Below are 24,432 nucleotides of genomic sequence, written 5' to 3'. Positions count from 1 at the left end.
AACAGAACTGAAGTATTTTTGTCACATAATGTTTGTCTCATAAAATTGTAAAATATTTATTGATATTAGGAATCAATACTTGTTTTGTATTGCAAATAGGTGTTATAATAACTCACATTCATAAAGTACAGAGTTACCTCCCCTGAAGTGACGCCCATAGAATAGTTGGTAAATCCATCATCTTTCTATTATATACAAGCATGTTTGTCGAAAAAAAAAATCTTCAATTGTGAATGACTTCGTATTATTAGGATTATTCAGACTACTGTTCTCCTCTTGAGTGTTTTTTTTTCACAACGTTTCGGCTGATATAATCTCCGACCTTCTTCTGGTAAAAAGTAATACTCGAGTGAATAGAAGGAGTTAATTGTGTCTTTTTAAAGCATTATTTTGTAAGGTTGAATTTGAAATTTTTAGAAAATAAAGAAATGCTGTATATTTTTTATATTAAATAAAAATCATTTTTTTTTCTGAGACTTTCGGTGATTCACGCTTATCAAAAAAGGAATTTGTTGTTTTGCATTCTAAACATTGAACAAAAAGTTCGCACATCGTCGTATACATAAACGCGCGCTTCTGCATATGCGCGCTCTCGCCAGTGGGCGGTCAAGTAATCAAATTCAAATAATAAAGTGTTTTTATACATACTTTACACAGGGTGTTTAAGTGTTGATCTTTCCTCCATAGTTATTCTTTTGTCGTTCATGACCGGCTGTGATCCCCTCGTGTTTAGCTAGAAAAACAAAACTACTCGTGCATGGAAAGACAGTGGAGACTTGCTGAGGTTTCAAAGGTTTTATTTAGAGAAAAAGAGTTCACTAATGGAAGGAGGGACCAATGTCTTATTAATAAATTACTTATTAACTTGTTTTTCTAACTTAGTCTTAACTAGCTTGGGTGGTCAGCGTTGCTCGAGTGTTTGGAATATATATATATATATATATATATATATATATATATATATATATATATATATATATATATATATACTTGTTTATTGTTATATAAACATGGTCACATCCTGCTGCTACAAAATAGCCACTTGTTTCAATCAAACAACAGATATCATCAGGCAGCGACTTGACTATTCAAAAGTTCAATGAATAACCCCATTCATTGAACTTTTGAATAGTCAAGTCGCTGCCTGATGATATCTGTTGTTTGATTGAAACAAGTGGCTATTTTGTAGCAGCAGGATGTGACCATGTTTATATAACAATAAACAAGTATTATCAGCTCTTTTTATTGAGCACTATCTAACAACCTCGTTGAATTCATTAGTCCATTACTTTTGAATAAAAAACCCTGAGTATATATATATATATATATATATATATATATATATATATATATATATATATATATATATATAAGTTTTGATAAGTGCATATTATTTTGATGATTTAGGCAGGCAGGCTCGAACCCGTACCGCGAAGGAGGAAAAGAACGTGAAAAAATAAATAAATGAAGTAAAAACGTGACGTGTTTCCTGTTGCGCCCATCGCCAAACCAGAAGTGACGTAGGTTAAAATTAAGGCTAGAAAATCGAAAAGAGGGGATGACTTTCGAAAATATCGCCGAAAAAGCGACCTCTCTCTGTAGAAAACGCCCAGTTTGGGGTGAAGAAATTAATGTTTTTGTCCAATTTTTCGATATTTGTCGTCCGAAAGGTCGAGCTTCAAAACGATACCGATGCTGTTAAAATCCGTCGCCTCTGTCGAAACTTTTAGGCATACATACATACATACATACATGCGTACCTACATACATTCATGAATTCATAAATACACACATTTAAACAGACAGGTGAGATTTATATTGTAGATGACATCGGCGTAGAAACAAAGTCTCAAGGTAACATTCGCTTATTTTTCTTCATTGTCGAGCCATCTTGTCTATATTAACGATGGACTGATTAGAAACTCTGTGTTCTTCCTCGAACAACGTTTATATCATCTCGTCTGCCATGCGTTTTTAGCGCGTTTTGTCTTGGTGGCTAACCTTTGACTTCCTACTTCAATCAGACCCCTGTAGCTGGGTCTATTTCCGTCTGTCTCCAGGTTATACTGATATGCACTAATGTGACCCTTATCAAAATTTATATTAGTTAACATAACCGCTACTTACTGGCGGAGGGTCTTTGCATTGCTTATTTTGATTGGTGTTGTTAAATTCTAGGGGTTGGGCCCTAGAAGAGAAAACTTATACGTTCGATCTTGTTGACAGTTATATTAAAGTCAGATCCGACGTGTTTGCGTTGGTTTTCTGTTAGTTTTCTAAAATTTTCAAATTTAATCTGACAAAATAATGACTTCAAAAAAATGTGACTAATTCTTCTATTCAATATCCACAACAACCATGCAAACTCATCAAATCTGACTTTGATAAAACCGTCGACAAAATCGGACGTACAATCCTTCTCCTGCAGTACCTCCCAACTTAACAACCCAAACAAAATAAGAAACGAAAAGACAAAATAACAAAGTCTTCTTTGATAAGGGTAGATGTCGCCGAATGTCTCAAAAAACAAAAAAAGATTTGTTCATTGAATAAAAAAAAACCCAACTTTATAACAAAACCATGTGTGACCCCTCTCGCTCAACAACGATTGCTGATCACCAACGTTTTGTGGCGTGGATTTCATTCTTTCATCTTCTTTTATCGTCGTGTTGTTGCCTCTTACATTAGCGTTTGCCGAGGGGAGGTGGGCTCGGGGTTCAAAAGTATAAACAAATAAGATAACTCAAAAGAAAACAGAAAATCCGACACATTATGCAAATATCAGTTACACTCTGTATGTGAGTTACCCGACCGACCCTCTACATGCTAAGATCCACATCTACGTCCTGTCGAGGCCGTGCTCGTTAGTTGATATCAGCTCACATCGATCTCCTAAAGCTTTTTCGATCTGATCCAAGTCACGATCTGCATTCAACTGTGTCCAACGGACCACTGTTGTCAACTGTCGCAAACCCAACCTTGTCTGTAAACAGTTCCTAACTATCATAGACTGTCGCAAAACTCATCGCCACTCCTAAAACTTCCGGTAAACCAACTCTAAACACTGACCTCTATTTTTCAGTTCTTTGTCCCAAATCATTGCCACATCTTGATTAACAATCCTATTCTGTTTCCTTTTTGTACTTTGGTGAATAACTTCCTCTCCAATGTTCTGCTGATAAACTTAGTTCCTCTTTGTTTTTGTTTTTTTGTCTTATTATTTTGTCTTATTTTACTTCTCAACACTTAGCAGGACATCAATAGTATCATAACTTGATTTTCAAAAATTTTCAACTTTTTAGTTGGTATAATGTAGAAATTGGCTTGTTGCCCACTTTAGTAAAATGTGACACAGTCAGAAAATGGGGATTTCCTGTTAGCGCCCTTAAAGGAGGAGCATTCTGGCATAGCAAAAATTGCTCGGGCATTCCCGTCGGCATTATCCAGTCGGGATGACTCAAGCAACAGGCAATAAACTTGTCCCACCCGAAAGCCAGGTGACAAGGTCTGGGAGGTTGGACCTCCTAGATAATACCCAGACAGCGTACTTCAATCCAAGCCTTGGCCCCGCTCCTATCGGGTTGATTGTCAAGAACGGATTCTTGACTAGTACTTTCTATCCAGGTCTCTAAGCAACCGAAGCAGCAAGGAGACCCTGCAACATTTAAAAGAATACTCGGTATAATGGATTTGCTTTCGAGGAAAATAAGTCTTGTTTCGTTTTAGCCCCCCCCCCCCTTTCAAGTAACAATATAAAGAACTATTAACTATTTTGTTAAGCAATGGCGCAATTAGATTAGTTAATTGCATAAGATTAAGATAAACCTTCAACTGAAATATCCAAAATTCTTACGGCATTCTCTCTGCTTTCATTACTGCTTAAGCGTATCTGTCTGTAGCCGTTGCTCGTCGAGGAAAAGGTATGGAAACCATCGTACATTGGTTTGAAGAGTCCCTGGATCCGTGCGCCATATTCCCCGGATGCATAAAATTCAGCGCTCTCAATCCAGATCTTTTTATACGAAGGGGAGCTGCTGTTTAAAGCGATAACATTATAGATATTATTGCCAACATTTGATGTCCAATACTCCATTTGCAGGCCACGGTTCCCTGCAACGGATAAAACGACCAACAAAATCAGTTGAAATCAGATGCAAACACAACAATGGAAAAATATTTTAATTTATTTTTATATATTATATTATTATATATATTATTTTATTTTATATCTGTGGAAGATAGGATCTTATCAAGTGAAAAGAAAAATTACAAGTGTTTGAAATTTGGGAGGGTGAGGATTGATAATTTGTAATATATAGATTATTCGGATTATTCAACTTGTTTTAGATTTTATTCTCACACCCCTTTCTGTCGCTGTAGCGTAACGGATATAAGTGCTAAGTTATATCCTTCTAGTAATTCGATTCTTAGTACAGTCGATACTAAGAATTTAATTACGAATTACTTAAGAATCCTACTTTCGTGGATTGAATAAAGAGTTCAGTTCGAAATTCCGTACCAATTCCTCAGTTCGATATAAATATCCTGAATTTGGTAAGATGCAACTGAAGAAATTTTTGAAGTTACATCGGCTGAAACACTGCGAGAACAACATTTTAAATGGAAAAAGTATTATGAATAATTAAAAAAAAATAAAAACAATGCTGAAACGAATGGATGTCACCCTGAATAAGTCATATGTTTTGACAAGCTCCTAAGACTGGTTTTCACTTCAGACTTAGAATGGATGACTTACATCAAATTCGTTGCTGAATGACTTGAAAAATCATTGGATCATTCTATCGCTCTAGCAAGTTCTTGACTTCTGGTGCAACCCTTTGCTTGTATGTGAGTCAGATTCATCCCAAGATAGAGTAATGTTGTCACATCTATACTATACTGCACAGAGATTTTTTTTGATAAAGCACAAAATCTATTTCGTAATCTAGTGGAAGATAATCTGTTTCTTCTCTGTAGCGTCTTTCTCATAGAAGATGTGGTATAATGATAAATAGCACTTTAAACGCTCCATACACGTATTTGATTGTCCTCGAAGGAAGATAAGCAAAATAAAGTCAGTGCTGTTTTCATCTGGAAATGGCAGCACATATCAGCTCGGCTCAGGTTGACAGATGTTTATAAAATCAATAGGATTACACAGGTACAAAACGTCAAACCTACTGGCCGACACAGGGCTAAAAAGAAACTAAATACCGTTTCAATCTTTTTGTTTTTACTATGCCCCTATCGATTTATCTCTTCTTCTCTCTCTTTCTCAGTCTTTCTATCTCTCGTGTTTTGGTACGAAGGAAGAATTGTAATTAATGAGATTTTGGGCGAGTCGATCCCCAGCTCAGCTAGCTCTCTAGTTAAAGAAATTGCTCCCTCTTAAATGAGTGATTAGATTAATTTCTATTTCTATGAGAAAACTATCCTGGGTGCTCGGCGTTGCCCGGGTGTTTGGAAGTGTGTGTTGAGCAAAAAAAAAAAAAAAAAAGAAAAGAAAAGTGGTAGTAGGCAGGCAAGCTCGAAACCGTGACGCGAAGGCAGAAAAGAAAGTGAAAGAAAACCTGACGTTTTATTTCTACTCCATGACGCGACCGGAAGTTCGGAACGTTAAAATTAGACAAAGTCAAATCCAACCGATATAAATACGATTACTTGCAAAAATGGCGACAAAAGAATCGGCCTCTCCTTGTAGAAAACTGCCCAGTTAAGGGTGAAGGAATTAATGTTTTGCCTAATTTTTCTATATAAGATTCAAGCTCTGGTCCTTCCTAAAAACCTCACCAAGGACGTGGTTTTCTTTCAACACTACAAAGAACACTTTCTTCACCTTTGTACTGAAAATCAAATGGAACATCCAGGAAACAGGTTTCTTTCCAAAGACTTTTTACCCGTTGAACACGTTATCGCTGAAATGTTTCCCAACAGACCCCATCATCGTCATCTTCAAGTCCGATATAAAAAAAAACTGTCTGTCGAGTCGTCATGTGAATTAATCATGGTACTTAATCCTACCATAGTATTGTTCCATCATCCAATTGAAAATATCATTAAACATTTAAGTATACAAAAAATCTCTTCACCCCTTTTTCTCTCTTGCTAATTGAAGATATTATTCTCTAGTGACGTTATTCACTTATGATTATCACCTGTCTTACTGAAAGTTCTATTAATCCTTATGCTCGAATATCTTCTGACCTTGATAAATGTGTATTTTTTTTATTTTTCGAACTACTGAGTGTTATTCTCACGACGTTTCAGCCGATGTACCATCCGACCGTCTTCATGTGCGTCTTGTCGAATTAGGTCAAAGTAAGGATTTTATACAAATTTTCGAACGGATCATTTATTTCATCTTCGGGAATAGTTTGCTCTTGTTCTGTCAGCCATGACTGGGTGGAATTCTAAACTAATTTGATAGATTAATATTTCTCGTAATAAAGATTAAACCTTCAATCGTTAGTATGCCACTTAAAATTGATTATTCCTGAGTTTGAGAAGACATATATGAAAACGGTCATATATCAGCCGAAACGTTATGGGAATAAAACTCAAGAAAGGAACTGTAATCAGAATTCAAATAATACAAATTATTAATCCTCATCGAAAAAAATTTAGAAAGATTATTTTCTAAGGCTATATGTTTACAAAATAATATTTTTTTGCATTAATAACGTAATACATCTATTTCGTAATGAATGAAATTTCAGAATGTCTGAGAACGTTCTAGGTGAAAGAAGGTGCGTTGGCTCTAAGCAAAAAATAAGTGTACACATTTATTTTGACTAGCCCCATACAAGTTTCCATCTAACAGTTTGTGTAAAATAGGACAGGCATGTATATATGCTTGCCAGTGAAATAGTGTATGCAAAAACTTGTGAGCGAAAGAGTTCGGTATAAACAGTGTCTATGTGCTGGCGCTGTGTATAATAGTCTGTGAAAACATCTCCTCATCTGTGTGCTACTTGCCAAGATCTTCTCGGGCCCAATTGGCATAGGTTAAATGATAACGTATGCACGTGTATTGGTATGGAAGAAAAAACGAGAAAGACAAGGGGAAAATACGATTAAAAAAATATTTCTTACTATTTTGTTTTAGCATGGGATGGGGCATTATACCGGGTGCCAGGCATTCACCCGTTATCTTATGCATTCCAATCGAGATATTTTTTTATGATTCTAACCGTCCCTTTTATTGCAACTGTTTATATGTCTTGCACTTGGTTCACCGGGTATATTGTTAGGCATTTTTTAAAATTCTTTTTCATGAGTTTGGTTGCTATCATTTTGATTATTCGAACTACTGTTGTCACCTTGGGCGTTATTCTCACGACGTTTCAGCCGATGTACCACCCGACCGTCTAGCCGTGTGTCTTGTCGAATTATGTCAAAGTAGGCATTTTATACACATTTTCTATCGGAACCGTTTATTTTATCTTCGGGAATAGTTTGCTCTTGTTCCGTCAGCCATGACTGGGTGGAATTCTTAACTAATTTAATATTACTGGAATGATGTTATGTTTTTTTTTTTTTATATATTACGGGTGAAGTTTAAAGTGCGTTGTGGTTGATTGAAAAACTGCTAATTTGAACTTTTGTCCAATCGAAAGTCGACACATAAAATCATTTGCTAGCATTGCCGTTTGCGATATATCTGGATTTTATTTTTAATCTGTTCTACTTTAAATAATGTAAAAGCATCATACAAAGGTCTGAATATTATCGATCTTCTGAATGATGTTAAGAAAAAATCGTATGAGAAAGCATGCTATAAATAGATATTAACAATTCATTCACAACTGACCTGCGTGTACAGTTGGTAAAGTAGTTGGTTTGGGCGCCACTCTGCATACAATGGTGTCATCGTTCACTGGTTTTACAATGTCACATTTCGTATCTGCGAAGACATGAAAAAAAGTAACAGCAACACACGTTATAACAGCAGTAATTTATATATATATATATATATATATATATATATATATATATATATATATATATATATATATAAATTATTATAGTAATAATTATGTCAGCTCGTTTAAGAACTCGATTCTTATTGTTGGGCACTTTAATGTTGAAATAAAAGTTAGTCACTTAAGCTTGCATGCTCAGATCATGATTATAATCATTAAATCACTATGGACGGACGTCTCGATATTTAATAATTAATGTTTAAATTTCAACCGTCTTTCACGCTGTTAACGTTGGCCGTGGGGTTTGTTCCTCGCTTATGGAGCCAGAAATGGCTTCGTGGCCGAGTTCGAATCTCCCGACCAGCTGTAATCGTGACTCCCTGCACTGATGATTCACGAAAGGATGAAACACTAGTGTCCGTAGGTGTTTAAAAATTACTTTTTATATATATATATATATATATATATATATATATATATATATATATATATATATATATATGGTATTATTTGTAGTATTTCAAATTTTACTGAGTTTATATAATTCAGTAATCGTTCATATATCAATAAATTTTAAGCCAAAAAGAGATGACTTCAATTGTAAGCTACGATGAAATACACTATTTGTCGCTATCAACCTATTCTTTGAAGTCTTGGTTTTTGTTAAAACAATATATATATATATATATATATATATATATATATATATATATGTGTGTGTGTGTGTGTGTGTGTGTGTGAAGGCCGTTCAAAAAGTAAGGCCTCCTATTTTTTTAAAACAAAAACTAAAACAGTGAAGAGCTACGAAGACGGGGGTGGTTCAATTAAAATAAGCGACATTTTGTGCCCCAGAATTTATTTTTCTACATAGTCACCACCATCTTCAACTAACACTAATATCGGTTCATATTTTCGAAATAATTTACATAGAATATGAACCTGCGTGACTGCGTAACTATACTCCCGACTTCCGGCATAAACATGAACGTCTATAACGAGTGATTGCACACATTTTTTCGTCTCCTGGAAAATAGGGTATACCTTGAAATGTTGGGAACTTTACACTACATTACTATCCTCGTGCGACAGATTATGTTAATAACTAAACATTTTATAATTGAAAATTAGTGAAATACAGTGAAAGCTCAAGATACAAAAGACTTTGATGACGAATTTTTCAGCTTATGAAACGTGATGTTAAAATGTTTTTGTCCCTGCATACGAAAATAAAAACTATTTATTTATTTTATTACTAGCGAGGCGGGAGGGGGCGCCCAGATTTGCCCAGGCATAATATATGCAAAAATATGATATTTTAATTTGTCCAAATTTCGTATATATTATCATAAAGTCATGATTTCAAAAGTAAAAAAAAGAAGGTATTGGAGTGCCATCCCCTAGAATCAAAATCGAAGTATTCAAAGCTGGGGACGTTACCACCGTACCAATATGACACAATAAACTGATTAAAAATTAAAAATGAACTAAGATGAATGTACAAAATGCATAACGACTTATTCAATTTCAACCTATTTTTTACAACTTTGCAAACTATTTTAACCGGCTAAAGATCCATTAAAGTATACCCCATAAAAAAATCCAATCATTTGAGACCACTTGCACCGCTTTGCGACTTTTGGTTTCAGAGGAGATAGAATTTGAAAATATGGCGACAGATAGACAGATATATTGCCTTTTATATATATGAAATAATTTTTATTTCACTAGTCGAATCAAACTGTTTTTATAATAAACAAAGGCAAGAACTATACTAATGAAAATGAGAAAAAGTCTAACGCCAATAGCATTTCAAGAATGTAACAATTAGCATTAAATAATATTGAGAAGAAAAAATGGGGCGGCTAATAATTAACTAAATAAATTCCACTAAACAGTATATACTTTATCATTATTAATACTATAAGTAAAGTGACTAAACAGTATATACTTTATAATTATTACTACTATAAAAGTTTGCAATACTAAGTTCTATTTTTCTAATAATAACTAGATATATGGATTTTTAAATAATACGAAATTGTGATGTTTTCTTGTTTGACTTCTATTTGGGATGCTACGGGGGTACGTTGAAGAAGAAACATTTTTAAATCATTTACAGTATAATAAAAAATGAAATATATCAAATCCTTTCGGGAACAATCAGACGCTAAATTTTGTGCGATTGAATTACAGCATATTATATATATATATATATATATATATATATATATATATATATATATATATATATATATATATAGCGAGAGAGATAGGTATATATACACATATATACATATATATATACATATATATATATGCATATATATACATATATACGTGCATATATATACATATATATACATATACATATATATACATATACATAAATACATATACGTATATATATACATATATATACATATAGATAAATACATATATGTATATATATATACATATATACATATACATATATATACATATGTATACATATACATATATATGCATATATACATACATATATATACATATATATACATATTTACGTATACATATATATACATATATATACTTACATATACATATATATACATATATATACATATATATATATATATGCACATATATATACATATATATACATATAAATATACATACATACATTTATATACATATATATACATGTAAATATATATACATGCATATATATACATATATAAACGTATATATACATATCTATATATATACATATACATATATATACATATATATACACACATATACACACACACACACATATATATATATGCATATATATATATATGTGTGTGTGTGTAAACAGCGAAACAGTACTGTATGTGGATGACTATAGTGCTCCTCACCTTGAGTTGAGCATATTGAGAAGTGAAACACGAATTACCATTAGCATATAAGCGACGCTCTTTGTGTAAACAAATCGAGCGGAGGTATTTCGAACGATATCAAAACATCGTTAAACTCACTACTCGTTCAAGCAGCCGCCAATAGCGTAATGGTTAGGAGCCTTGACTGCCGTACAAACGGTCGGGTTTCAATCCTGGCTTGAGGTAGTTGCCTGTCTAGCCGCACTGATGAGCTGTGAAACAGCGAAACAGTACTGTATGTGGATGACTATATATGCATATATATATATATATATATATATATATATATATATATATAAGCAGCATTTTCTCTCTAATGCATTATTCATTGAAGAGCAGGTATAATTCCTGTATGTTTCACTCGTGATCTATTTTTTCTTTTTACTGGGTTAATGTTCGAACGTTCTGTTCAAATGTAAAAAGAAATTTGCCGTAGCGCGAACGTTTTCGCCTTCTATAAGTCGTCATCAGGCAAGTGATGAATTAAAAATTGCGCTGTTGAATTTTTTTAAAATACGATTAAAATCTTTTAAAATAATTAAAAGCACTCAAGCGTACCTTCCCCTTCATACTAAGCCTGATTGATAGTTGTTGTTTTTGTTTTTTTTTTATATACGGATCAGTAGGGCTTCAATGATTGGGAGGCACAAGTCACAGTGTGAGACTGTTTATATGGCAGTGTTTGTAATATATATATATATATATATATATGTATATATATATTAAAAACACTGTCATATATATATGTATATATATATATATATGTGTGTGTGTGTGTGTGTGTGTGTGTGTGTGTGTGTGTGTGTGTGTGTGTGTGTTAAGAAAGGGCCTATTTGCGGTTTGTGAAACTTTTGAAAAATTAGTTCTTTCTACTCGCCGATGAAGCCCAGTTGTGCAAAATTATAATTAATGAATTGTTATGCACTTTTATGTTAACATCAGAGGCTGGAGCAATTGTACGTAAAAGCCCAACATTTTTAAAATGAGCAAATACTTGTGTGTCTGTTCTCTTTTAATGTGGTACCTTTAAGCAAAATATTTATAGCTCTATTATAGTACTATTGAGCTATCTAAAAGTGAACTTTGTGTTATTTATCCATATGTAATTACTACCCTATGTACTTAAATTTCATATAAATATAATATATGTATACATACATATGTATATATACATATATACATACATATGTATATATATACATATATATGTATATGTAAATATACATATATATATTCTATGTTTTCTATTTTCTTATTTTATCACATTTGTTGTTATCATTATTATTATTATTATCATTATTATTATTATTATTATTATTATTATTTATTTTTAAATTTAAGTTTACTATTTTTAATTGTCATTAAACTTACTCCTACTTAGTGTAATTTTTAACTGTAAATTAGTGTTTTGTAAACTTTTCCATTTTAAACACGTTTTGACACAATTGTTCTTGAAATTGTTCTTTTAAATGAATATCTTTTCAGTTTAATCAATTGCGAATGCTATCTGTCAGCATAAATTTGCATGACAATAAAACTAAGAAAATTCTGAATTGAAAATTGTTTTTGCATTTTGAAAACGAACTTCATTTTTTACAAAATTAAAACTCTCGTAATAAATAATTCTGATCCACATCCGGCATCAATTGAAATGAATGGCTCTTGTCTTCAGGAGGCCTAAAGTTTTGATAAGCTTCTGAGCTTGACCATTACTCCTGATCTTAAATGGAACACGTACATCAAATCTGTTGCCAAGGCCGCTGGAAAAATGGTGGGATCTTTCTATCGATCCGGTAGATATCTCACTGCTGATGCAATTCTCTATAAGAGCCAGGTACGTCCAAGGATGGAATACTGTTGCCACATCTGGGCAGGAGCTGCTAGAAAGGACTTGGCCTGCCTTGATAGAGTTCAAAATAGACTTCGTAGCCTCGTAGGAGATGTCCTTTTCTCTTCCCTGCAACCTTTTTCTCACAGAAGAGATGTTGCGAGTTTGTCTCTGATGTATCGTTATTTTCATGGAAAGTGTTCGACTGAGCTTCAGTCTATGGTCCCCCCTCGCCTAACTTTCACAAGAAACACTCGTCTAGCTGTGAACACTATCAATAATTCCCCCACTCTTTATCTGTGCCTAAACCTAAACGTAGATTCGATGAACAAAGCTTCTTTCTTAGAACTGCACGCCTGTGGAATTGTCTTCCGTTTTCCTGCTTTCCGGCTGCCTACAATATGGTTGTCTTCAAGTCTAACGTAAATAAGTTCTTGATGAGCCGTTCCATATAAGTTATCAAATTTACCAAATTTTCATTACTAATGATTACTATATTGTCCAATTTCTACTGTACACTCTTTAACCCTTATCCTTGAGTGGCCTCTTGGCCTTGAAAATGTGGTGATGCCTATGTAAAAAAATTTTTTAAAAAATAAATAAAAATAAAGACACTTTCAGAATTCTGTTATAAGTTTACGGCTTTGCTCGGTGGTAAACTACGCTTTAATATGATATTTTATTCGTCCAGATTTCGTATATCTTATTATAGAGTCGTGATTTCAAATGTAAAAAATAGTAATCGGGTTCCATCAGTTAAAATCGAAACCGAAAGCAAAACTGTACCATTCAAAGTTCGTGACGTTACCACTGTACTAATGTGACGTATATGAACTGATTAAAAATAAACTGATGGGCCCTGTCGGTGGGACATTAGAATACACCGACTGCCCCCCTGCAGAGAGTAAAAGTACCTCAATGGGGGTCCTGGATATGACCTTAAACTATATCCAATGGTAAGGCCCCAGCTTGTGGGCTTTAGGGAGTGTGGAGCCACCCTTTAATTGCCAGAGTGGTAGTACCTGTTAGGGTTCCAACTATGGGTTAAATAGAAACCGACTTGAAAACAACAAATATATTCTATTAAAAATGTTTTTCTTCAAAATCTTTGGATTCGGCATTAAATAACCCGAAAAGGGTTGATATGCCGTAAAACAAAAACAACCAACCAACCAAACAAAACTAAGATGATTGTATAAAATGTATAACGATTTTTTTTTCTAAATTGGACCCTTTTTGACCTCTTAAAAACTATTTTAACTGGCTAAAGATCTATGAAAAAAAAAAAAAACGGGCCGTAAAAAAAAATCAATCATTTGAGGTCCTTAGCACGGCCCTGCAACTTTTAGTTTCGGAGGAGATGAAGTTTTAAAATATTAAGATAGACAGACAGACATATAGTGGATAGAGGTTTTACATAAAAATTACGCGGAACTTTCATATTTTAAGATAGAGTCTTTTTGATTCGTCTCCCCCCCTGCTCTGAAAGGAGTTCCTAAAAAATGAAAGCAAAAAAAAAGCAAATGCACAAGTGTCCATTATAGTTTACCTCCTACAAAAACTTTAGCCTTTGCTGAAGTTTCATCGAAATTCTTTCCTTTAATCGTCATCAGCGTCCCGCCCATAATGCTGCCTTCTTTTGGATAAACAGATGTAATTTCTGTAATGAAAAAAAAAAAAAAATGGAAGAGAAAAATACAAGATTAATAATACCAACCATAATAACACATATGTTATCTCACAAAATAATTTGTAATTTGTGTATATGTCGTATATGAGAAGTATTGATGATAAGTTATGTTGTATATTCAGATACAGAGAGGGGTTAGTCTTGTGTAAATTTGACACCATAAGCAAGAAATACCAGAGCGGAATTTTTCCCAACTACCCTTCAACAATAGCTGACATGTGGAAAACGTGCATGGGACTCTGCCCACAATTGACCCGGAGGAAAAATTTGATATACATAATAATGGTGATTTGGAACCACGACTCATCATGTTTCTCTGAACAGGGATAAACCAAAACAGAATGGTACTAACCTGTGGTATTTCCCGGAGCCTGAGTAACAACAGTGTTACCTCCCTTGATAACCGGCGCAGGTAACTTCATGTTATCTCAATAGCCACATGCCATTGATTTCTCGCAGGCATCGGCCATTGGTATTTGTTGGGGTTTGGGCGGAAAAAATCCTCTCCAAGAACCCAGTTTTTCTTCGCACTCTTTCAATGAAGGGCTGGTTAATGTTCTTCCTGCTGTGTCCTGTCAGACCCTTCACTAGTCTTGTGTGGCATCATCTGATGTAGGCACAAGACATTTTTTTAGGCGGTAGCATTGTACAGTTCTGGTTTTCATGATTGTCTGTCGTTTTGTTCATTCTGTTTCTCTTTTATTTCTATTGCAACATTCAAGCTACTGGTTAGTGTCTGCAGCTTATGTGGGTTGGTTTCCGCATTCTGGGGGGGTTTCATTGTTGCTATCAGTTGTGTTTTCTCAGCCATTTTTCTGGTTCAAATTTTTACCATTTTTTATCAAATTTGTAGACAGCGATTTATTTAGGATCTTCTTCATTCTTGTAAAGGCCTCTGCATCGCTGAATTGATTCAGATATTTTCCGTTTCCTAATCTTGAATGCAAGACTCTTTCATTCTGACTGACTGATTCTAGTCCGACTCTGTTTACGATTCCTTTATATATTGAGGTGTGGTGTGGGGTGGCAAATCCCATCATTACAACTTCCACTCAACATGCACTTACCTGCCTCGTGGCCCCTGCTAGCACGCAGGTGCAACCCACCCGTTAATCGAAGTCAACGAGTTTGAAGCCTGTTAATCTTAACCTTTCGACCTCTCTGCACTAAACTTGAACACAAGTAGGTTGGCTCAAGCTAGTGCCGCGTTAACCGCGTTATTGGCACACAACAAGTATACATTTACAACAAGTGTTTTTATACAAAAGCAATAATCATAAAGTTCATCCTTTGCCTTAGGAATGAAGCTCGAATAATTTTAAGGAGGGGACGGGAGTATCTGTTTGACTTATCCTGTGCTAGTCACTATCACCAAAATACAACATTTACTCTGTGGCTTAATCTTACTTAAACGATTCCCACATTTTAAAAAGGATTTTATTTTATTTTTAGAAGTTACGTTCTCACACCTGCTGTGCTTAATAGCATTTAGTCCTCCATAGATAAAATGATAAATCACCTAAACTGCATATGAACTTGTGTTCAATGAATCGTATACAATGCATATTGTGGTTCGACAGTAAATAAAGAAAAAACAGATAAAACCAAACAAAACAACTGTAGATCAATAAGGATTTGAATTAGTAAAAAAAATGTGTTTCTTATATTTCACTGTATTCTTACCTGCATAAGTCTGAAATAAGTATATTTTCCCAGCTGTGCTGACCTTCAGCAATTCCCTTTTAGGTAAAGACCTTATGAAATAAAATAAATCAAATTGTGAATTTTGTGTATATGATTGCATTTATATTTTATTATACGGGAAGAAAAGAAAGTAGTTAAATATTTAGATGTTCTTTAAAGATTCGTGCAGTTTGCTTTTCACTATTAACTCATTAAATTAGCAATTGAAAAGACTTATATTTCATCTTAAGTAAATTAGCACTTGAAAACACTTGATTTAATGTCGGTAAATGTCGTAAAATTGTCTGTTATAAAACATTTGCCCATGTCATAGGGCGATTAATAGCTTTTTTACTAGGAAATATATAATGAAATCTATTTCATCAGTAATATATGCGAATATTGATATAAGTTGTAAAAAAGTTAAAAATAAGAATAATTTTAAATATAGGAAGAGGCGGTATAGATAGTTTGGAGAGAAAGAGGGATAAATAAATATCTAATAGATTATAATGTGGTAGAACCCTATTCGTTGTTTGATTGTATTTTTCAACTTGCAAAAAATGGCAGTGGGTTCAGTGAAGTTTTATATTATCCTGGATAGTTTAATTCTATAGCAGTGTGTGTACGCCGTACATACATACATACATACATACATACATACATGCATACATACATACATACATATATATACATACATACACACACACATATATATACATACATACACACACACACACACATATATATATATATATATATGTATATATATGAAAATTTTATGGGGGTACAAAATTTGATTATGGCTAAATATAGACCAATTAATATGATGATTAAAAAAATAAAAAATGAAAATAAAGGCTAGCTAAACAGGTTTCGTTTGTCACTCAACAGAGCTAAATCGATGAAAATTACGATGAAAAAAATAATAATTATGAATATGGCGGGGGAGAAAAAAAACGAAAAATAAGCGGGGAAAAATTACATAGAAATCACATTAAGTCCTAAGAGATTTTCTTTTTACTTTCAAATAGAAATTCTCAAGGACTTAATAAAATAGTTTCTAGAATTTTTAGATGAAAGGGTGAGTGTGACTTACTCAAGATCGTAAACATGTCAGCACTGAAATTCGTGGCATACGCATGGTTTATTTTTAATTTTTATTTTTTTAATCATGGTAATTGGTCTATATATATACAGGATGTCCCAAAATGATCTGACGCATTTGTTGGTCAAAAAGCTTAAATAACAATTAAATAAAGAAAACACTTTTTTTTAAATGTACGTTGAATGCCATTTTATTTCACACAAATAAAATAAAATAAATATTAAATCGGCCAAATGTTTCCCATTCTTGCTAACACACGATTGTAGACGTCCACGAAAGTTTTCAATAACTCGATGGATCATTTCGAGTGTAATAGCAGAAATTTACGAACGAATGGCCCATCTTAATTCTTCAGGAGATCGAGAGTGGTAACTGAATACTTTTGACACAAATATCTCCACAAACAAAAACTTGCAGGGGTTTAGATCAGGCGATCACCACATAAAGAAATTATATGATTCGAGAACATTTCCTTTAAAACAATGCATAAATGCAGATATAAATGAATTTTGACCTAATTAAAATAAAATGGCATTCTTCAGAGATTTGATAAATAAATAAGTATTTTCTTCATTTAATTGTTTTTTTTTTATCTACAAATGTGTCAAATCATTTTGGGTCACCATGTATTTACGGTATAGTAATAGTTATACTACTATAACTGCTATAATATATATGTATACAGAGTAAAGAATGTCTTAAAATTACTTACCTACCGAAACTGCCACTGATAAGGAAACTTATATTAAAACTTCCTAGCATTGAAAAAAAAAAAAAAAGAAAAAAAAAACAATCATACTTAGCCAAGAAAAGAATAAGACAATTTACGTAAAGTCTAATATTGGGTAAAATATATGAATTATATTAAAAGTTCCAATAAATTAATTTTGATTTGGGAAATTTGAATATTATTTTATACTTGTGATAAACGATTCTGCCCACATTATTTTCATATTTATATCGAGTTGTTACAGTTTCAATAATTTAAACGAGATATTGAAACGAGATATTGAAACAAGATATTGAAACGAGATATTGAAACGAGATATTGAAACGAGATATTGAAACGAGATATTGAAACGAGATATTGAAACTCTTTTGAACATTAGGAAGAACTTGTAAATAACATATGTAAAATATTATTGATTAATTACTTATTTTTTAAAAAACACTTTTCTATTTAATAAAAATATGTTGAAAACTTAATCACTAATGCAATAGTAGTATCACATATCTATCAGCACTCGCAGGGGATGAAGAAATATCTGTTACAAGAATAAGTCCCCTTTTCTTGTAAGTAAGTAAAAATGAGATAGGATAGACCGAGAATTCGAACCCGGAAAGCTAAGTTTGGAATTAAGATTCAGGAGAATTCCGATTGTTAGTTTTAAAATAAATAGCAGATATGTTTGTCTGAAAAGGAATTTGATTGTTTTGAAATGTTATCGTGGAAAAGGAATTTGATGATTCAATTCTGTTTGTGAAAATTGAATTAAAACAAAGTCAGTTAGAAAAACGGACAATAGAAAATTTAAACATATTGAAAAATAGGTTAGTCGAAAAATAGGTTAGAAGAATATATGTGTGAACAGTGCACGTGAGTTCAGGACCACGTGAGCCGAGCACATTCTCGGACATAAGGGAATGAGACACATGAAGCATGTCCAGGCCATGGGATCGATCATGCACGTTTTTGACCATGCGATGACGTCATGGCTAGAAGATGAGTTCTCAATATAGTTGGTTAGTTTTAGTGAGACAAGGAGACAGGGTCGGACAGAGTCGACAGACAGGGTCATACAGGAGAGTCGAGTCTGGATTGAATCCCCCTTTGGAAGCGAAGGGTTAGAAGTTGAAATCATGTAGTGACTTTGAATTCCTTGATGTGAAATCATTGACCGATCGAAGAAATAAAGGAATGTCATCAATTTGTAACTGCGTCTTGTGTTGTGTCATTCTCAACAAACAAATGTATTGTGAATTATTTATATGAACTTTGTGTCCACTCATCGTAATAATGAACTTTGTGTATAAACCCCATCCTTAAGAAATGTGTCTTCCTCTCTATCAAGAAATAATGATTGTCCCCTCCTGTGATAAAAGAACTGAAAATCCTTATCTCTAAATATATGTAATAGAAACATTCCCAGAACAATATAAATGTATCTTATATCTCTCCCTCATCCAATTGTATTACATGTCCTTGTCTCTCTTTAAAATGTGACCGATGTATTTCTCTCTCCAATATGAACACTCAATTATACAATATAATATTCCTCCCTCTAAATATAACCAGTATGCAACATTTATTCAAAACAACGCCGCCTTGTTTTACAGTTAAGCGCTAAAAGAAAGCCTACACTCGCTAATTGCGAGACTTCCTGTGGTGCTGTTTTCGTTGGCATGCCACCGTTGATACACATGTTCTCGTAAGATCACCGAAGTTAAACAGTGTTGGACCTGGACAGTATCAGATAGGTGACCAATTGAAAAAACCTGACGTGTAAGACAACAACACCTCACTGCAAGAACTTCAAAACCAGACGTTGTCATTTTTCTTGGCCGAGATATACATGTGGATAATTCTCTAGAAACTTTTGTCCTCCGAATGAAGTTGGTTTAGCCTGCTTTGATTTGTTTTGTTTATTACCTTCTTTAGCACATTAAATTAATCCTATCCTTAGTTTCTAAGGCAAATTTCCAACCTTACATATGTTAATTTCAACGTGACCATTTCCTATTTTATGTGATCAACGTATCCCAGTAATATAAATACAATCAGTTGTAACATATAAGATTAAACGACGACTTCGAAAGTCGGTGATTTATCGAGTAAGTTTTTGTATAGATAACAGGAATAAATTTTTAAAAAAGTGAAAATATTGTAAGAAGTTAAAATTTAACGAGACAATATAACAGATGGTATTTATTTGCTCCCCCACTGAGCAAATTAGGCACAAGGCCGTTTTTAATGTGAGGTAAAAACCAGCTCCCCTAAAAGGGGTCACTCTAGTTACCAAAAATAATAATTGTCCCAGTATAGAGGGTTTCCCCTCCATTGACTGGTACAAATTATCTTAAGTGCAGTATCTGCCGGAACAGATGCTACACTTTGATCCTAAGGCCACGAGACAATATAACAGATGATCGAAAGTTACTTACCGACAAAAGTTCCTTGCAGTTTACAATTCATATATCCCCAGTAGGTACTGGTCAATTCAATGCCGTAGCTGTTAAAATATTTTAAACAGAGATATTATATATATATATATATATATATATGTGTGTGTGTGTGTGTGTGTGTGTGTGTCTTTCTCTCTCTCTCTCTCTCTCTCTCTATATATATATATATATATATATATATATATATATATATATATATATATATGTATATATGTATTTACTATAATAATTATTAAATAGCTACAGGCACTAGTATTTCATCCTTTCGGGAATCTTCATTCACTATTAACATCAGTCGATAGATTCGAACCCTGCGACAGAAGCCAGCACTGGCTTCATTAGCAAAGACCGCATCCATTAGGGTAACCGTGTGAAATAACGTTGAAATTTAAACATATTATTTTTTAAATGTTTTTCACGTCAGCCAGAGTGATCTAATCATAATATGATGATCTGCGCATAAAAGGTAAATTGGCTGACTTAATTGAACTGAAAGTGCTCAAAGATAAGAAACGAGTTTCTTAAAGAGGCTGACATAATTATTTACTATAATAATTATTAAATACCTACAGACACTAGTGTTTCATCCTTTCGGGAATCTTCAGTGCAAGGTGTCACGATAAACACCAGTGGATAGCTTCGAACCCGGCGACAAATATATATATATATATATATATATATATATATATATATATATATATATATAGAGAGAGAGAGAGAGAGAGAGAGAGAGAGATAGAGAGAGAGAGATAGAGAGAGAGAGATTGAGAGAGAGAGAGGGAGAGGTAAATATAGTGTGCTTGAAGAATTTTCTAGTGGGTATATAAAGGAGATTTAAAATTATGCAATGCAGAAGTGTAGCAGATAGATACAAATTGAAGAAAACTAAGATATAATGGTAGAATAAGCGCTGCATATATATATATATATATATATATATATATATATATATATATATATATATATAGTCATCCACATACAGTACTGTTTCGCTGTATCACAGTTAATCAGTGCGGATAGACAGGCAACTACCTGAAGCCAGGATCCAAATTGTTTTTGTTTTTTTTTACTTGCATCAGTATGGTCAGATGGATGATCAGTACTGTATCATTTCGGAAAGTCTTCTCTTCGTCAAGCAACTGTATATAGTATGTATATATTAGGTTATTATGTTAAGGTTACCTCCTATTCCCCTTACCTCACCCCTTTTTTAACCAAGTAAGATCTGTAACTTACTTGTAGCTTCATTAAATACTTTTATATGCAAAATCCGATCCTGCATTTTGCTAATTCCTGCCCTCTGATGAGAAAGAGAGTATTTCTTCGAAACTCCGCGGATTAAGGACCATCCACTTATCTTGTACTTCCTTTTTTAAAATTAAATATGTTTTTAACTCTTTTTCAAGATGTCTTATAAAATGTTTTATTAATCATTTGTTCATATTTATATATATATATATATATATATATATATATAAACGACATTACTTTTGCACCAACCTAATATATGTGTTTGTATATATATATATATATATATATATATATATATATATATATATATATATATATATACTTATTACTTATGACTATAATATATATATATATATATATATATATATATATATATATATATATATATATACTATTTAGGTATATATTTTGTAAATAATATTTCTATTTGTACCAAATATTAAGCTCAATGAAAGTGAATTTTAACTTTCTCCAAAACCCAAAGGCTGTGGTTAATACACACTTATAAGTTTTTTATCCATTTTTTTAAGTATGTATCACATGTGTTTTGTTGAATGGCGGAAGACCTCTAAACACATCCACATAGGCAGATGTACGAGGGGCGTGTAATAAGTAATACCTCTGACGCACTTCCCATAGCAGTAGAGCAACGAACCTTGGCACAGTTATTATTCTTTCTCTACACAGGAACCACCTAGAGTTATGCGTTTCTCTCATCGTTTGATGCAGCTCTGGAGACCGTTTTTTGTAGAACACCCTAGGTTGGTCCTCCAACCACGACGTGACTTCAAAATCAAGGCTGCATCATCTGGGAAACGCTTTCCTTTAAAAAATAACTTCATGGCTGGGAAGAGGTTAAAGTCAGAGGGTACAAGGTCAAAAGAGTAGGGAGGATGGGGAAGGATTTCATAACCATACGCCCGTGCTTCTGATCTGGCGACATGCGAGTTGTGGACCGGAGCATTGTCCTGCAGAAGGAGGGTACCTTTCCTGATCTTGCCCCGCCTCTTGATTTTGATAGCTTCCCTTAATTTCCTCAAAAGTGAAGCATAATAGGCTCCTGTGATTGTGGTACGCTTTGCAAGGAAATCTGTCTACACTACTACGTCCTCGTCCCAGAAGACTGTGAGCATGACCTTGCCAGCGGAGGGCTGCACTCTTGCCTTCTTTAAAAGTGGTGAGTCCAAGTACTTCCACTGCATCAACTGAGCTTTGGTCTCTGGGTCATAGTGATGGACCCAGGTTTCATCCTGTGTAATCAGTCTTTTGAAAAACTTTGACTAATCTTCTTGGCACGTCTCCAAATTCATCCTCGAGCACTCGACACGTTCTCGCTTTTAGAATGGTGTGAGCAACCTGAGAATCCATCTGGCAGACACCTAATGCATATGCAAATGGTCATGAATTATAGTTTCCACAGACCCTGTACTAATCTTGACATCTTGGGCTATTTGGCGAATAGTAATGTGCCGATCTTTCAAAATGGCAGCCTCAACTTGACGGACAGATGCCTCATCAATGGCAGAAGGGGGGGGGTGACCAGATCTGGGAGCTGTTTCCACAGATTTCCAGCCATGTTTGAATTCACGATGCCAGCGTTTTACAAGGTCATATGATGGGGCATTATCACCATAGGTTTCTTTCATTTCATAAAATGTCTCCTGTGGTGTGCGTCCTTTCAAATGCAAAAACCGGATCACGGCTCGACATTCAACAGGCTCCATTTCACAACTGACTCGGTTCAAACCCCTGTAAAACAGAAGCCACAAGTAGTTTAGCGCTGTAATTTGCTACATAACCTGTAGAGATATAAATCATTGCACATGCAAAATTCCAGCTAGATCAGCCAAATGAAAGTGGTTCAGGGGTATTACTTATTGCATGGAATTTTTTTATATGTAATTAAAAAGGATTTTGAGAAGAAAAAACTAACAAGAAACTGAGTCCTTTAAAGTCTGCAAAAAAAACCCCCAAAAAACAAAAGCACAACTCAAAGAAAACACTTACTTATAGTGCTTATAGGAACCTACGCTGCAAGAATAATTGAATTCAAACCCATGTGGAGAAATCGTTTTATGTCGCCATGTTTGAAGTGCATACATTTGTCTGTTAGGTGTTTTTTAGAGGTTTTCCGCCAATCAACGGGACACATGTAAGATGTATTTCATAAAAAAAAATGAATAAAACTTATGAGTGTGAATTAAATACATATTTTGTCTCTAGAGTCATAACTAATCCAGTGAGAGATTTCTTGGCCTTCGGGCCAAGACCAAAGTGTAGTGCCTAATTTTTTGTTTATTTCCGTTTGGTTTCTAAACTCTCAAAGTGAATAAAAAATATATAACTATATAATTTCTTGTTTTTTCTCCGTGGAGGAGAAATAATTCACCACTGAGACAATTTTTATTTTGGTTCCTTTTCTTCGCGTATAAAAACGACCCTGGTGTCTAACTCTGTCCCGTTGGGAGGCATTGTAAATAGGAATTATGCATATGCTCTGAAAGTGAAAATTAACTTTCATTAAGCTTAATATTTCTTCCAATTCGAAATACTATTTTCATTTTTTAAAATAAAATAATTACCTCCCTATTTGATGCAAATTGAATCCTATGGCCCAAATCCTAATGAGACGCAGTTGACATTGAGAAAAGTATATTTTTGAGTAGAATATTAGATTTAGAAAAAATAAATAAAATATACCAAAGTCTAAAGTTATAAACTAAAAGACGATCAATAAAAATGGAGTTATTAGAATAAGTAACGTTTACAACAACAATAGATTGCCATCGACCAATGTTTCCCAAAGTAGGCGGTACTGCTCATGGGCGCGGTGCTTTTATATCGGGGACAATAACGCAAAAGGGGCG

General features: G+C 33.6%; 1 protein-coding gene across 1 annotated transcript in view; it reads right to left on the bottom strand.

The window, feature by feature from the left end:
• Positions 1–24,432, bottom strand: part of LOC145277913 (fibrocystin-L-like) — a 401,092-nt gene that overhangs the window by 256,582 nt on the left and 120,078 nt on the right. The window contains exons 8-13 of the mRNA XM_080129971.1: positions 20,294–20,361; positions 17,844–17,886; positions 16,024–16,094; positions 14,200–14,310; positions 7,811–7,903; positions 3,854–4,110 (exon numbers count right to left, since the gene is read on the bottom strand). Coding sequence (XP_079986097.1) covers positions 3,854–4,110; positions 7,811–7,903; positions 14,200–14,310; positions 16,024–16,094; positions 17,844–17,886; positions 20,294–20,361 — 643 coding nt within the window. The remainder of the gene's footprint in view (positions 1–3,853; positions 4,111–7,810; positions 7,904–14,199; positions 14,311–16,023; positions 16,095–17,843; positions 17,887–20,293; positions 20,362–24,432) is intronic.

This window comes from Euprymna scolopes, chromosome 6, assembly GCF_053919585.1.
Source record: "Euprymna scolopes isolate OS-2025 chromosome 6, ASM5391958v1, whole genome shotgun sequence".
Classification (NCBI taxonomy): domain Eukaryota; kingdom Metazoa; phylum Mollusca; class Cephalopoda; order Sepiida; family Sepiolidae; genus Euprymna; species Euprymna scolopes.
Note: the sequence above shows the minus strand (reverse complement) of the source record. Positions and strands in the feature narration are given on the sequence as shown.